Genomic DNA, 16,033 nt, shown 5'->3' on the forward strand with positions numbered 1-16,033 from the left:
TATTGACAATATTATTGACAGTTGTCACAACATGCTGATTCTATACAGGACTGAAAGACCAATCACAATTCAGTATGCAAATATACATCACTGGCCAGTGGTATACATTCAAATATTACAATAACGACATTTTGAAAGGTGAACATTTTAATAATGTGAGTCAGTAAAAAATATTTCAATTTTTACTTAATATTTCTTAATGGGAAATGTATAATCTTCTTGCAGTGGTCCATTTTAATAACCAACTTATGTGATGTTTTCATTCATGCAGACTATGAACTGACAGTTTGAATAACTTTAAAAGGAGTATAGCCTACGGAGCTGATATTGTGTCGTCGTATAGCCTATAATTAGATCAAGCAGAACAACTTCGTGAGGCCAATAGCCTACCAAAAGAAGTGGACACTAAATGCCTATTTACATCTTCAAATGTCTTTCAGGTCGAAATATTCAGAAGATACTTCAAGTTCAGCTAAAGCGAAGATTGATTTCACCTCTCCCGTTTTAGCTTTAAGGGAGATTGAACGTCTTCTATCAACAGGAACAGCTATCAACTGTAATGCAGATGAAGTCTGGCCCAATCTTTACATCGGTAACATGTAAGCAGTCTGCATTTTTCCCCATTTCTCCAATTAACTTATATTTATAGCTTTTAATAACTGTTTTAAACATACTTCTGTAGTATCTACTGTATTTTTTAAGATTTTTTAGTCAAGTTATGTAGTTATCTGCACGTTGAGTGCTGCTTTTCCTAATGTAGTACATGCTGTTGAACACAAGAGGGAGTCCATATTGTAAATGGGCTGATATAAAAATTAGAATATAGTTGTGCAGCGCTTAACATAAACACAACGTTTAATTTCAATTGAGAAAATGGTCTTTCATGCCCAAAGAAGATTTTGGAGTATTCAGTGCTTAAAAATGAGATAAGATATTATATAAACTGTTTTACTGCTAGTTCCATTAACAAAAATCCACTGAAATAGGCCTACCTGCAAAACAAGAGTTCTGCTGACATTTTATAACGGCTGATATTGTATAACATTTTATAATAATAATAACAATAATAATGTTGTGTGATTCTCTTCTTTAGAGATATAGCTGAGAATTGTGCAGAGGTGAGAAGGTGTGGCTTCACCCATGTCCTGAACTGTACCCACAACTTCAGACATGGTGGCAAGATTTATGATGGCATGGGCATCACATACATGGGCATAGACGCACAAGATTCACCCTCGTTTGACATGAGTGCCCACTTTAACAATGGGGCTGAGTTTATACATAGAGCACTTAATGAGGGAGGTAAGTGGTTGTGTGTGTCCAAAACCTAAACCAGTTTACCTTCCTGAAAAGTTGAGAGTCACTAAACTCAAATATCTTCTTATCAAAGGCAAAATCCTGGTTCACTGTCAAATTGGAGTAAGTCGATCAGCAACTATAGTTTTGGCATATCTCATGCTGAAACAAAACATGACGCTGGTGGAGGCAATCAAGAAGGTAAAAGATGAAAGAGGCATCTACCCCAACCAAGGCTTCCTCAGACAACTGATCAACCTTCACATTCAATTATATGGCTGTAGAAACTAGATGCACGATCACCATTCACCATCCACCAATGAAAATTGAGGGAAGAGAAGAAATATGGATCAATGTGCATTTTAATATTTTTAGGGCAGTAACTTTGAGCAATTTGTTTATTTGGTCAATTTCCCTGCTTTGTATGGGTTTAAATGAACATATTAAAATACCTGACAATGTATTATCTCTCTTGCTTTTTTTATTTTTTTTGCTGAATAAACATGCACATATACTCAAATGCAAATATTGAACATAACGCAAATATTGAACATACACTCTAAAAAATGCTGGGTTGTTTCAACCCAAGTTTGGGTCAAAAATGGACAAACCCAACCATTGGGTTAAATTTTTAAATGCATTTTTTAACCCGACGGTTGGGTTTGTCCATATTTGACCCAAATCTGGGTTGAAACAACCCAGCATTTTTTAGGGTGTATGAACAAGTATGCATATAAAAATAACTAGAAAAAAAAAGGGTAAAAAATCTACATAAACAAATTAAATAGCCTATATTGTAGAGCTCACAAAAGTTTTTATAGTTTTCTTATTCAAAGAGTTTCTGTTACTGTCTATGTACAGCCTTTCTTCAGTCAACAAAACCATAAAGTTGGGTTTTTTAATTAAAAATAATTTTTAATGAAGAAATTTTTAAACATATTAGTAAATTAATTAAATAAAAGCACTTTTTACAATATGCAGTGAAGCCAAAAAGTACAATATCCCATAAAAGGTCTTGAACACCGAATATTTTCATTGATACATTTCTGTATTATATACAGTATCTCTCTTGTTGTTGAAGGAATTACGGAGTTTACGTTACTGCCTGAGAAGAACTATGCGTTAATTCCGTAGTTACCATAGGAACCTAACTATCCACGGAAGAATAAAAAAGCAGAGGAACTTATAACTAGCGAATAAGGTAATATCTTTAACAATTTGCTGGCCTGCAACTTCTGATTTTGAACAGGCAAATAAATTAGGAATACTTGTTTTACATTGTGAATGTATAATGAAACTTGAGAGTCGGCCATTAAAATAAATAACTTTTAGATATCTAAACATATTTAACGAAATCACATTTGAATCACCCTGTCGAAGAAGATGGCAAGTCCGCAAACATCCGAACAGCCCCCGCCGCATATTGACCCGACACAAGCGCCGGTCGCTTTCGGTAACTGGGCGCTTCCAAAGCTGATCATGGAGCTGCAAGACGTCGAGCTGTTTACCCGGCAGAGGGCGCTCGCTGCCCTCTGCGACCTCGTCCATGACCACGAACGGGCATATGAAGCCATTCTCAATGGTAAACACATCTTTAATAACTTTTTTGTCCATCCTAAGAAACGAAATTTATCCTTAATATCGAAGCAATCATTATAATTAAAAATGTGTGTATTAATCTAATTTTTGATGATCCAACACGCTTTCAAATTGTTTTATGCCCCTGTGTATAGCAACCATAACATTTCTGTACCCCATCATAGGATGTATGGAAAGACTCAAGGTTCTGCTGCAAGATGAGGATAACTTAGTCAGGGTCAAAACTACTGAAGTGCTTTATGTGCTTGCTTCACACAGCTTGGGAAGGTGAGTCATACAAGAATCCGTGGGCCTACACTTTTCTCGTGTTTTAGTTTGTGTAAGCTTTTGGCATGAATGTGCTTGGCCCTGTATTGTAGCGTATGTGTTTTTCTAAAAGACAAGTTATGTAAATATATTTTCTATGCCAAACTGTTAGAAAGTAAGAGAAACCTTAACAGGATTCAATGACAAGTATTATAATATTTATTTAGGTATATTTATATTATTATATTTATTATAATATTTATAAATACATACATTTTACAAAAAGAAAAAATGCAACAGCATAACAGTACTTTTAATACTTTTATTCAGCAAGGCCACATCAAATTGATAAATTGACTGTAAATTTAAATTAAATTAAATTGTCTTAAATGGTTTTATGGTTTTGCCATCACAGGAATACATTACAATTTAAAATTAAAATTAAAAAAATTAAAATAGGAAATTTTAAATTGTAATAACATGTCACAATATTTCTGCAATTACTGTATTTTGATCAAATAAATGCAGTGTTGGTGAGTAGAAGAGACGTTTTTCAAAAACATCTCACCAACATCTGAGTGGAAGTATAAATTCATAAACACACCTTGCATACTAGTTTTTAGTTTTTAACACACTCTTGATGCTTTCAAAAATATCAAAAAAAGTATTATTTCCAGTAAAAAAAAAAAAAACCTATTCTGATAAAATATTTTAGAGTGTCCAACATTTGAATATTGAATATTTAATATCACAAGAATGGATGTGATATTTTTGTGATATTACAACTGTAATTTCGGCAATTTTGACCTTTTGTTACCAAAAACATTCATTATATTGATATATGTGTTCACACAGAGATGCCTTTTTGAAATTTGATATTGTGGGTCCCCTTGCAAACCTGTTAGAGGACCCTGAGAATGCCTGTCGTAAAAATGTGCACCAGGCACTCAATAGGATCGCTGAATTTCCCTCAGGTAACTATTGTTTCTTGTTCTTCTGTTTCACAGTAAATGTATTTCAGAAGCTTTTAATTTGAAGGGTCCTCTGTTATATTCTCTACAGGAGCAGTATTTATGGTGTGTATGGGGTTGGTGCCTAGATTGGTGATGAAGGTCTCAGATGAAGAAGAGAACATCCGTGCTTTAATTCTCTCCACATTAAGCTGCTGTGTGAGTGTGAACGCCTTGCCTGCACTGGAGAGTGATGCGATTCTGGTCCTGAGAGATCAGCTGTCTCACCCCTCCCCCGCCATCCGCCAGGCTGCCACATCTGCCTTAGTGGGAATCAGGTAGGCAACATGGCATCCAGCAATCTAGTTTGGGTTTAGTTCACTAGTGTGAATTTCTCTCCTGTTCTTAGTGTGCCTGCAGATGGGAAGATGAAGGTGTGTGAGGAGGATCTTCTGCCCATGTTGGTCAAGCTGCTGTCAGATGATGACCAAGGGGTTGTCGCTAATGCTGCAGGGACCATTATGAACACAGCTGTTATCACTAAGGGTCAGCACAAAATCAACTTTGTGCATGTTTGTGATTTTTTTGCCAATCAGTGAACGGCAAAGTTAGAAACACTTCAACATCTGGTATAATGCTGTGTTAAAACATCCAAAAATTTTAATTCTGTCATAATTTATTCACCGTCATGTTGCTCCAAACCTGTATGACATTGTTCTTTAATCTGTGGAATGTAAATGTAGATATTTTGAGAAATGTCTCTTTTTTTCCCCTCTTTTTTTTTAATTGTCCATATAATGGAAGTCAATGGTCATCAAAACATTTTGGTTACCAGGAATCTTCAAAATATTTTCTTGTCTGTTCTTGAGAAGAGTAAAGTCATAGATAGAGTAAAGTCATTTAGAGCAACATGAGGGTGAGTAAATGAAAACCGAATTTTAATTTTTTGGGTGAACCATCCCTTTAAAACCTCTAGATGGTGTTTTGATCAGGGGTTTTCAGACTTTTTGATGTCCTGGACCCCCAAATATGATGGTCCACATGTTAGGGACCCCCTTAAAGGATAAAAAAATCAAAATTTCAAGCTCTAGAAAAATTGCAACAAATTGCAAAAATTGCAAAATTGCAAAATCTACTAACATAAACTTGGCTTTATTTCTTTGAAACAATGACATTGCAGCCAACTTAAAGGAACACTCCACTTTTTTTGAAAATAGGCTCATTTTCCAACTCCCCTAGAGTTAAACAGTTGAGTTTTACCATTTTCGAATCCATTCAGCCGATCTCCGGTTCTGGCGGTACCACTTTTAGCATAGCTTAGCATAATTCATTGAATCTGATTAGACCGTTAGCATCGCGCTTAAAAATGACCAAAGAGTTTTGATATTTTTCCTATTTAAAACTTGACTCTTCTGTAGTTAAATCGTGTACTAAGACCGACAGAAAATGAAAATTTGCAATTCTCTAGGCTGATATGGCTAGGAACTATACTCTCATTCAGGCGTAATAATCAGGGAACTTTGCTGCCGTTCCATGGCTGCAGCAGTGCAATGATATTACGCAGCGTCTCTCACAAACGTCTCCATGGTTGCAAGGCACGTTCCCTTTGCAAGCAGGGGCTCACGGGCGCTGCGTAATATCATCTAGCCATATCAGCCTAAAAAAATTGAAAATTTTAATTTTCTGTCGGTCTTAGTACACGATTTAACTACAGAAGAGTCAAGTTTTAAATAGGAAAAATATCAAAACTCTTTGGTCATTTTTAAGCGTGATGCTAACGGTCTAATCAGATTCAATGAACTATGCTAAGCTATGCTAAAAGTGGTACCGCCAGACCCAGAGATCGGCTGAATGGATTCAAAAACTGTAAAACTCAAATGTTTAACTCTAGGGGAGTTGGAAAATGAGCCTATTTTCAAAAAAAGTGGAGTGTTCCTTTAAAGGCCTTCATTAGACATCAAATGTTCCTCAGGCAAATAGTAAAAACAAAAAAATTACAAATGTCAAATATTATCTGAAGAATATTCAGTTTCTATAGCTTTTTCTGCTCTCCATCAAAGTACATTTAGACCTGAGAAGAAACAAAATGTTGACTGTTGAATAAAATAATAATAATTTTCTAATAATTATAATATCGTTTTTAGAAAGAAGCAGTGGTAATATCAAAATCTGTAGATTTCAATAATTTTATTAGTTAACTTTTTTAATGTGTTATATATATATATTTTTAAATATATATTTTACACTATTTTTTCTCTGAACTTTCCTGCTGACCCCTTAGCACTCCCTTGTGGCCCCCTGGGGGTCCCAGACCCCAGTTTGAAAACCCTTGTATATTATTCTATGCAAGATCTCATTGTCTGCCTATTTCTAGGTAAGTCCGAGGCGCTGAATGCAGGTGCCATCACACCTCTGCTGCAGCTGGTGGTGAGTGAGAATGTAGCAGTGTGTGCCAATGCCCTCCGTGCTCTTACAGTCCTGGCCGAGGTTCCTAGGGCCCGGGCACAGCTGCTGGAGCATGTGCCTCTGCTGAAGACTAGACTGGCACACCCTAACTCCATCATCCAGAGAGCTGCCTCCACTGCCATTGAAGTCATCTCCTGGAAGCCATGAGGGATACAAGAGTTCTGATATAAGCCAGACCTGATGTGATCTTTTAAATAAAATTAAATAATTAACCACTTAAAACACAGTAATTTAAGAAAATGTCATGAATATTAAGTTAACAGAGCAGAATAATAATAAAAAATTAAGAATTCTGAAGGATGCGATGTTTATGTTTGTAGATAAGCTGCGTAGCAACTATTCTAACTTGCGTGTTTGACTGAAATGCTTTGTATTGATAAAGTCTAAACGAGATAAACATGTATCGTAAGGCCAACTATGTCATATTGTTTTGGTGTGGTTTAATCCCAGTGTAGTGTAAATGTGCAGTGTCATGTTTTCGGAATACCCCTCGGTACGGCGAATGGATTGAACCAGCGGTCAACGGCAGCGAGCACGTTCGCGCTATCTGTCACACGACATGCGGAGTCACGACAGATAAATATTTGTGGCTGGTTATTGGCAAGCAGTCCGAGCGAACACAGGGCACGCGCGGAGTTTGGTTTGCCCGCTCCAATCTATGAAGTCATATTTATTTTTGTAGAATTAAACGTGAGGATTATATCGCAGGGAGAAGTGCGGGGTGCAGGCTGTATATTTTGGGATCACATTTGCTGGATAGGTAAGTTTATACTTAACATACAGTGTCTTTTTGAATGAATTCAAGTAAAATTATTTTGGACAGCGCAATAAATTCTCCGGGATTGAACCAATTCCGCCACGAGTGCAATTGGTCTGATACTCAAGCATATCTATAAAATTAGCTTATATGTTACTTATATAAGTCGAACAGTAACATAAAAGGAAAAAAGAGCAAGTGTCCAGTATGACATAAGGTGATGTGTCTGGTTCTTCGTCAACCTAAAATCACAAATCGCCACAGGATTGATGCAGTCGGCGAGATTATGGCAGTGGATGATGCGATGCTTTTACATAACACGAGGCGACAGAGCCGGAGAACAGGTGCCTATGGCAAGCCGTTTGAGCACTTAATAGTATCTGGTTTTATGTTGCTAGCGCTTGTAATGTGTACGTTATTAGTATATAATCCTTAAGTAACTACAATCTTTTTCACTTTCACTAGTAGCCTATCTGTTCACTAGATACTTTTGCTGCTATTCATTATCCCTGTAGTGACAAGTAACTATTTCATTGTAACCGGTAACAAAATGGATGGGGGGAGATGGCCCCCTTAAAGGGTTAGTTAATTTCCTGATAATTTACTCACTCCCATGTCATCCAATGTGTTTATGTCTTTCTTTTTTTTAGTTGAAAAGAAATAAAGGTTTTTGAGGAAAACATTCCAGGATTTTTCTCCATATAGTGGACTCCACCGGGTTGAAGGTCCAAATTGCAGTTTCAGTGCAACTTCGAAGGGCTCTACACGATCCCAGCCAAGGAATAAGGGTCTTGTCTAGCAACATTTTCTAATAAATATGTATATACTTTTTAACCACAAATGCTCGTCTTGCACTGCTCTGCTCTGACACATTACGTAATCACGTAGGAAGGGTCACATGTGACAGGCGAAAGTACCGATCCAGTGTCTACAAAGCGAACGTGCAAAGACTAAGTCAAACGGCCTTTACAAAAAAAGGTAAAACAATGATGTTGGATGATTTTGAAGTTGGAGGAGAAAAAGAGATTGGAGATTTTCAACCTACTGCTTTGTACGACTAAATCACGCGTGACCTTTCCACTGTGATTACGTAATGCCTGGTGCATCTCAGAGCAGTGCAAGATGAGCATTTGTGGTTAAAAAGTATATAAATTGTTTTTTTTTTTTTTTTTTTTTGACCAATCCTTTCACTAGACAAGACCCTTATTCCTGGGAAAATCCTTTAATATTTTCCTCAAAAACCTTAATTTCTTTTCCACTGAAGAAAGACATAAACATCTTGGATGACATGAGGGTGAATAATTAATGCGTTAATATAGGAAATAAATAGAAACATTTGCTAATTTAGTTGTTACAGCACAAAATGTCAAATTTTAAGAGGGGTAAGATGGCCCCCACCTGGGGTAAGAAGAAGAAGGTTAAACCCGGATAAACTTTTACAGAATGCATAAATGACTTTTGATATAATTCTTAATACCAGTAAAAGAGATTCATCTGAAAGGTAAACTTATTCTATGAATATTTACTTATTTAATTGCCAATATTTTAATTGAAGATATGTAATAATAGCAACACTATGAATGCAAATGTAATGATTTCACTCAACTAACCTAAAAAAACATTAATGTGTCCAGGGTCACAAATCCCTCATTAAAAAATAGACATTGATACATTGTTTTCCAGAGACACAAAATTAGATCAATTAACATCAAAACTGTTTAAACTATAACAAAATCTCACAAATATTGATATTCAGATGAAATGACAAAATTAAAAATAGCCTAGCCATTCATCAAAAGTGCTGAGATGAGATTTTGTGGCATCTATGGTCAGGAGGAAATAGGGGGTCTTAGACCTTTTATTTATTAGATGCTAGAAACTTCCCCAATAATTGCAAGTATTTATTCAAGCTTTACTTTTACTAGTACTAGTACTCACACATCATATTTATTCAATACTAGTGCTCGTTTATTATGAGACAGAAGAATCTGTCCCTATTATTATGTTACACTGAAAAAATAAAAACCTTGGATCAACTTAAAAAAATTGAAGTAATCAATCACACAAAATATTTGACATTGACTCAAAGTAAATAATTTAATTTAGTTTAATCTGAAAAGTTTAAATCCATGCAACCACTTTTTAAAGGTTGATCAAACTAATTATTTTAGTTTGGAACAAACTAATTATTTTAAGTTAGAACAAACTAACAAAACTAATATTTATAGGTTAAAGTAAATTAATTATTTTAGGTTAGAACAAACATATTTATAGGTCAGAGTAAATTAATTATTTTACTTGTCTCAAATAAAAAAAAATGCTTTTAAAACATTTTGATCAATGACTATCATAACACTTTCCTTTAGAACACATTATGTTTATTGTTCAATAAACTGACATTGAACATCTGTTACAATGTATGAATATTAAATTAGGAAGGTTTGTCCTGACAGAACACATTTTCATTACCATAAAACATCCTAAAATACAATTAAATGTTTAAACAGGTATACAATACTGTCTTTATACAAATGTATATGATGATGAACAGTTTCTTTCAGCTGAACACCAGAGACAAATCCTGGAGCTGTTCCTCAGACAGTGAACAGTGGAACTCCTAAGACACTGACAGTTTCTGATACAGAGCTGTAAGCAACTAATTTATATGCAATTTAGCAAGCTCCTGGCCCTCTCCATTGGTCAGAAAATCTAAACGCTTTCATACAAATCTGTGCATACACTGAAAACACTGCAATCAGTCTCTCCAGTTGTCCATAACACTTGGCCTACTTCGGCCTTTGAGGCTGGTAACCATCGAACTTGTAGGGCTGGGCGATATATCGCATGCGATTGTCACGCGCATTTCGTCAGTAAAGCCGGTTCCCTGATTACCGCTAAATCGCCATCACCTGCTTTCAAATGGAGCCGCATTTAATAGACAGAACCGTAGATCACTGATAAGCCACGCAATATCGCGTTCATATCGCAGATGAATCGCCTTCGATAATGAACGTGATATCGCGTTACACATTACACATTATTGTCCCTATAAGATTTAAAAATGTTATTACTAGTAACAATAGGAATCCACACTAGTCTATAATAAATATGTACTAATGTCTGTTCAGTTACTTCTAAAAATCTGGAACAGATGTGAACAACTAATGATAAGTATATATAAACAATATAACAAAGTTATATAAACAAATACTCAAAAGTGAATGGTCAGTGTCTAAATCACTGATTCCAATGGAATAATTAGATGTTACTATTAGGATAAGTATTAGTAAATAATTTAAATATATATTAGTCACTATTAAAATAAGTGCAAGTACAGGCTATAATAAATAGCTAGTTAAATTAAAAATATATACTAGTCACTATTGGATTACTAGATATTCACTAGGCATTCAAAAAATAGTCATGAAAATAATCACCGTTAGGCGCTCAGAAAAAATCTTTTCAACCATTTTACTTCCTGGTTTTTGAAAACAGTAATATGTTTGCATACAGTTGTTTGTTTTCAGTTGTGTCTAGTCAACAGCGAAATTCGTAATTTTTGACTCGACAACCTAGTTGCAGAGTTGTTTTAAATTTCGAATGAAATCTCAGAGGAGTGTGCGGTATGTTAATTACTGAGAGCTCATCAAATCCCTGATTACGATTGATGTTAATGATCAGTAGCTGAGGTATAATAATATACAGTAAACTCTCTTAATAAGACAGGTTTCTAAATCCAATTAACCAGTGGCTCTTAATACCAACTACTCCTCAAAGTCTGCCTGAGCTCTTCTGAACAGACATCTGCATGAGCAGATACCTATTTACGTATCACTTTATATCAAACACCCACATTGCACCTGACATCCATACCTTGGAGAGGACGAAGGTATGTGGCCGATATAATTGAGATCTGTGGATCAATTGACCACATGTAGCAGTCCATCTGTTTGCTCAAAAGCAGCCATCTGCTGTGTGATGACTCATCAGCCAGCTTCTTACCGCTTATTAAAGACGTCTCTGAAACCCACTATCAATCACAGACAATAAGCCCTTTACTTACTATGAGGCTGATTTAGAAGGTGTTGAAAAACAGGCTGAAAATACAAATTCATGTGTCAGGGATTGGGGCTTAAAGCATTTTTATATCAAGCAACACAGTTACACATAAGTGTATTACATTGTCACTCATTAAAACAGGGACCACCTGTATAGGTTGTCACTTTTGTAAAGAAAGACTAAGCATCTGCGCACATACACATTCAAACGCACATACCTATAGACTAAACATGTAAATGAACGGCAAGAACGCATTAAAAGTCTTCTGTTTTCAGTTAAAAAGATGTCATTTAAGCAGCCCCTAAGTTAATAATGAATGATTTTTAAGAAACAATCTCTGTCCATTAATTTTCCTATTATCACTGTGAAGCTGCTTTGAAACAATCTGTATTGTAAAAAGCTGGTGCTGGGATATTGCATAAATAGTGTGTTTGTTTAGTGTAAACAGTGTCTGGTGTTAGATGAAGTCTAAGATTTGTTTGAAGAGACATGAGTCTGATTGACAAGTTCACCAGATGGATTTGATTACAGCCTTAGGACAGAATAAAGCAAAGATTTATGTGTAGTCTTTTGTACTCACTCTTCAAGCTTCTTAACCAGGGAGGGATTACATAGGACCCTTCTAGAGGATTTTAATTAAAACTTGACCAACCCCATTGCAATCTGATCTTTGCAGGGATGAATGTATAGGAATAAGAGAGGCAGACAGAATGCGGGTATGTTGATAGATAAGTGATAGCAAAACATTGCATGGTTGATTATCCCAACCATAGTTGTCTTCTTAGTGTTCAATTACAATATTCAGTAATGATGAGCATTTTAAGAATTGATTTGAGCATTTATTGACTGGATTATTGGCAACTTGATTCAGCTTTGATTGACCGTTTATAAAGAGTGTCAAGCTTTAGCCTGGTGTAATAGGCTGCGAGAGAGAGATTGATTCCTGAAGAGGTTGAAGATGATTCCTGCATGTGGAAAGTAGAGGAATGGTGGCAAAGGCCTGAGTTTAGGGACGGCAGTTGGGATGGGAATGGGGGCTAAAGAGAAAACCCAGAGTGAGTCTGACTAGAAAACTGAGCCCTGCAATGTTTCAGAGGGTGAAAAAAACAAAACAAAAAAAAACAGACTAAAGCAAACAAGACCTTTTATTGTGTTAAGCTAGGTTGTTCCTTCAGCAGTAGCAAACCTGTATGGTTTTCTTTCTTCAGCAAAACAAAACAAGTAGATACTTTGAAGAATGCCTCTGTGTTTTTTGTCCATGCAATAAAAGTCAGTGAGGTCCAGTGCTTTTTTGGTTTACATTGACTTTCATTGTATGGTCAAAGTCAGTTATCATTTACTTACTCTCATGTCACACCATAACCTGGGTGACTTTTCTTGTTCTTATGTGGAATACGATTGATATACAGTATAGTTTAAAAGTCAATGGGGTGTAAAAAATATTGGTCCTCATTATGAGGGTGAATAAATGGAATTTTCATTTTGGTGTATACTATCCCTTTAGTAAAAGTGAATGTGACATGAATTGTAGCCAAGTTTGCTGTCCCATACTTGGAATTTGTGCACACACAGAGCAGTGAGTAGTGAACACATGCACACACACACCGTGAACACACACCCGGAGCAGTGGGCAGCCATTTTTGCTGTGACGCCCAGGGAGTGATTGGGGGTACGCTGTTCATTCACCTGTTCATACACATGTGTGTAAATATACAAAGTATATAGAAACTCTAGATGCACAGGCTAATAGGTCCTTAACTCAACCTGCTTGTAATCGCATCATCATCGTTAGGACACAGATGATTGGTTCCTGCTGTATCAGTAGCCAATGAGCTCACATGCTCAATCTTCAAATACATGAGTAGCATTTGCCTTAGCAGTACAGTGTGCTTTCAGAAACCCTCCACCTTCCCCAGCTCCACCTGTATAGATCTGCTATGGGTAATTCATGTATGCTATATTGTACAGCAGCTGCATGACTTACTTACTCACAGCAGTGTGTTGTGTATGTGTTGGCAGTCCTTATAATATAATATAATACTATATTATTAGTACAGTATAATACAAGTATAATAGTATAATACTTGCTCTGCAGCAGCAGCAGCGATAATCAACAGAAGCAAGTGTTGCAGATCTATTCCGCCAAGACCAAACATATCAGCATTGTCATACCCATTACCATGCCAAACACTCCGAGAGTTGTCATGACAAAAATATGTTTTTGACCAGTGTCAAATTACTTATAGTAATTAAATATTTGCTTAATTATCACCAAAGCCTGCTGTCTTTTACTGTAGATAATTAAACCGTTATGCTGCCTCAGAAGTCTCAGAGGTGAAGTGTCACATGGAATTCTGGAAATTTAAATTTACTTTTTTTTTTTTTTTTTACTGTAAATTATAAGATGACTTGTTCCTTTTTCACTTTCAAAAACTGTACATTTAACAGTATTTTCTGTAAAATTATGTGAACTGTCCCATTTGATATATTACAGTTTTTCACCATCTAGAGTATGGGAACTTACTATTAACCAATTAACAGGTTTTTACCATAGCATTTTTACAGTTTTGTACTGTAAAATAATTTTTACTGTGTAGTTTGTAAATAATTAATTGCCTAGTGTGGGATTAAAAGGCACCAAAAGGCCCCTGGCGGAACTTTAATGATATAGTGTTGATATAAGGGCAACAGCGGTATGTCAAAATTTGACACCATATGCAAATACTTTCTGGCATATATATTTTAAGGAATTTTTATATCATGCTTAGCATTACATAACCTCTTAGCTAAGTATTTTATAAGAACTCCTTTATTATTATATTTTTTACGGTACAATGCACATCTTTGAGTAAGTGTTTGTGCATATTTCGCAGATGACTTCAGAGTGATTGATGCAGCCATTTTGAGCTCTCTTTGCGAAACCTCAGACTGCATATATTATGATAAACCACGAAAATGTTTTAGCGTAAACAGGTGTTTAGGGAAAGGGTTGGTTTTGTTATTGATATTTTTTTTTTTTTTTGTCGTCTCAATGTTTTACATGTGAAACGTGTACATGTTTTAAATTCATAATAGAATACTCACCTCGGTTACAGTAAGGCTACACCTCTGTGCCTGTGGCCATAACCTGCTACAGAGAATTTGTGGACCAGTGGTCGAACAAGAAGGTGATATTAAAATAATAACCAAGCAAAGTGTCATGAGTTTTATATAAAAGTGAAATACAGGTAAACGTACTGTATGTGATATTTGTGCATTTATTTCTGTGAAACTCACTTAAGGCAAACAGCATGTTTCCTGACTGTGTGTGAGAGAGAGAGCGAGCAGGTCACACTATATCCTCTCTTATCTTTCACAGCAGCTTTCTGGTCATGTGTTTTTGCTGAACTGAGATAAGTGTGTTTCTCTCTGAGAAGAAACACAAGGATCTGTTTTGGAGGATGGCCTGAAAATGACAGGCAGCAAATAGAGACAAACATGTTATGAAACCTCATGTGACAACATGATTTTTTGGTATAACTTCCAGAAAGTTATCGTATCTAAACTGGTTTAGCTAACCTGATTTTGGACTTAAAGGATTAGTTCACTTTAAAATGAAAATTACCCCAAGCTTTACTCACATATACACCATCCTAGGTGTATATGACTTTCTTCTTTCTGATGAACACAATCAGAGTTATATTAATAAATATCCTGTCGCATCCAAGCTTAATAATGGCAGTGAAATCGCAGTTTAAAACACTTACGCTACATCCTATGCCTTCCGTATTCAACTTATGTTAATTTTTTTTTTTGTAATTTGAATATGGAAGGCGGTGTGGCGGGAGCTAGATATTTTTCGTTAGAACTTGTTAAATATGGATATTTTTCTTACACAAATGCATCACTTCACTTTAGAAGGCCTTTATTAACCCTTTTAATAAGAATTATGGTCCCACTTTATATTAAGTGGCCTTAACTACTATGTACATCAAAAACTAAGTACAATGTACTTATTGGGTTCATATTGAATTGCAAAACACTTTTGCTGCTATTGAGGTGGGGTACGGGTAAGGTTAGGGAAAGCTTTGGTGGTATGGGTAGGTTTAAGGGTAGGGGTAAGGTGTAAGGGATGGGTCAACAGTTGTAATTATGTTATTAAAGAAATTAATTACAGATGTAATTACATGCAGGTGTTTTTAAAATATAAGTACAATGTAAAAACATGTATGTACACAATAAGTGCATTGTAACAAATTATTAATTTAAATGTAAGTACACAGTAGTTAAGGCCACTTAATATAAAGTGGGTCCAGAATTATATCAAAAGTCATTTAAGGATTCTGTAAAAGTTTATCGGGGTCATTTCCATATGGAGTATTTTTATGACGAATGGATGCACTATTTTCAGCTTCATACTCATTGGCCCTGTTCACTGACATTATAAAGCTTGGATGCATCAGGATATTTATAAATATAACTGATTGTGTTCATCAGAAAGAAGAAAGTCATATAAACCTAGGATGGCTTGAGGGTGAGTAAAGCTTGGGGTAATTTTCATTTTAAAGTGAACTAATCCTTACATTTTAACAGCATTGCCATGTAAATTTTATTTTACAGGCTTTTAGAAAAGGGTTTACTAACGGGCTGTTTACACGACACCGTTTTCAGGTAAAAATGT

The 16,033-nt window shown here is 35.6% G+C and overlaps 3 protein-coding genes across 3 annotated transcripts in view; all 3 read left to right on the forward strand.

Annotated features, from left to right (window-relative positions):
* The first annotated feature begins 349 nt into the window (after positions 1-349).
* LOC137026597 (dual specificity protein phosphatase 26-like) lies at positions 350-1,747 on the forward strand. The gene is made up of 3 exons (XM_067393990.1): positions 350-599; positions 1,094-1,302; positions 1,391-1,747. Exons 1-3 carry the CDS (start codon positions 430-432, stop codon positions 1,585-1,587), a joined length of 576 nt encoding a protein of 191 aa, XP_067250091.1. The 5' UTR covers positions 350-429; the 3' UTR covers positions 1,588-1,747.
* Positions 1,748-2,530: 783 nt separating this feature from the next.
* Positions 2,531-6,927, forward strand: rsph14 (radial spoke head 14 homolog). The gene is made up of 6 exons (XM_067393991.1): positions 2,531-2,878; positions 3,060-3,162; positions 3,997-4,115; positions 4,204-4,429; positions 4,501-4,637; positions 6,466-6,927. Exons 1-6 carry the CDS (start codon positions 2,680-2,682, stop codon positions 6,702-6,704), a joined length of 1,023 nt encoding a protein of 340 aa, XP_067250092.1. The 5' UTR covers positions 2,531-2,679; the 3' UTR covers positions 6,705-6,927.
* Positions 6,928-7,145: 218 nt separating this feature from the next.
* LOC137026475 (dematin-like) overlaps positions 7,146-16,033 on the forward strand; it is a 34,611-nt gene continuing 25,723 nt past the window's right edge. Inside the window, exon 1 of the mRNA XM_067393829.1 lies at positions 7,146-7,317. The gene's annotated coding sequence lies outside the window, so the exon portion shown is untranslated. The remainder of the gene's footprint in view (positions 7,318-16,033) is intronic.

The sequence above is a fragment of the Chanodichthys erythropterus genome, chromosome 9, assembly GCF_024489055.1.
Source record: "Chanodichthys erythropterus isolate Z2021 chromosome 9, ASM2448905v1, whole genome shotgun sequence".
NCBI lineage: Eukaryota > Metazoa > Chordata > Actinopteri > Cypriniformes > Xenocyprididae > Chanodichthys > Chanodichthys erythropterus.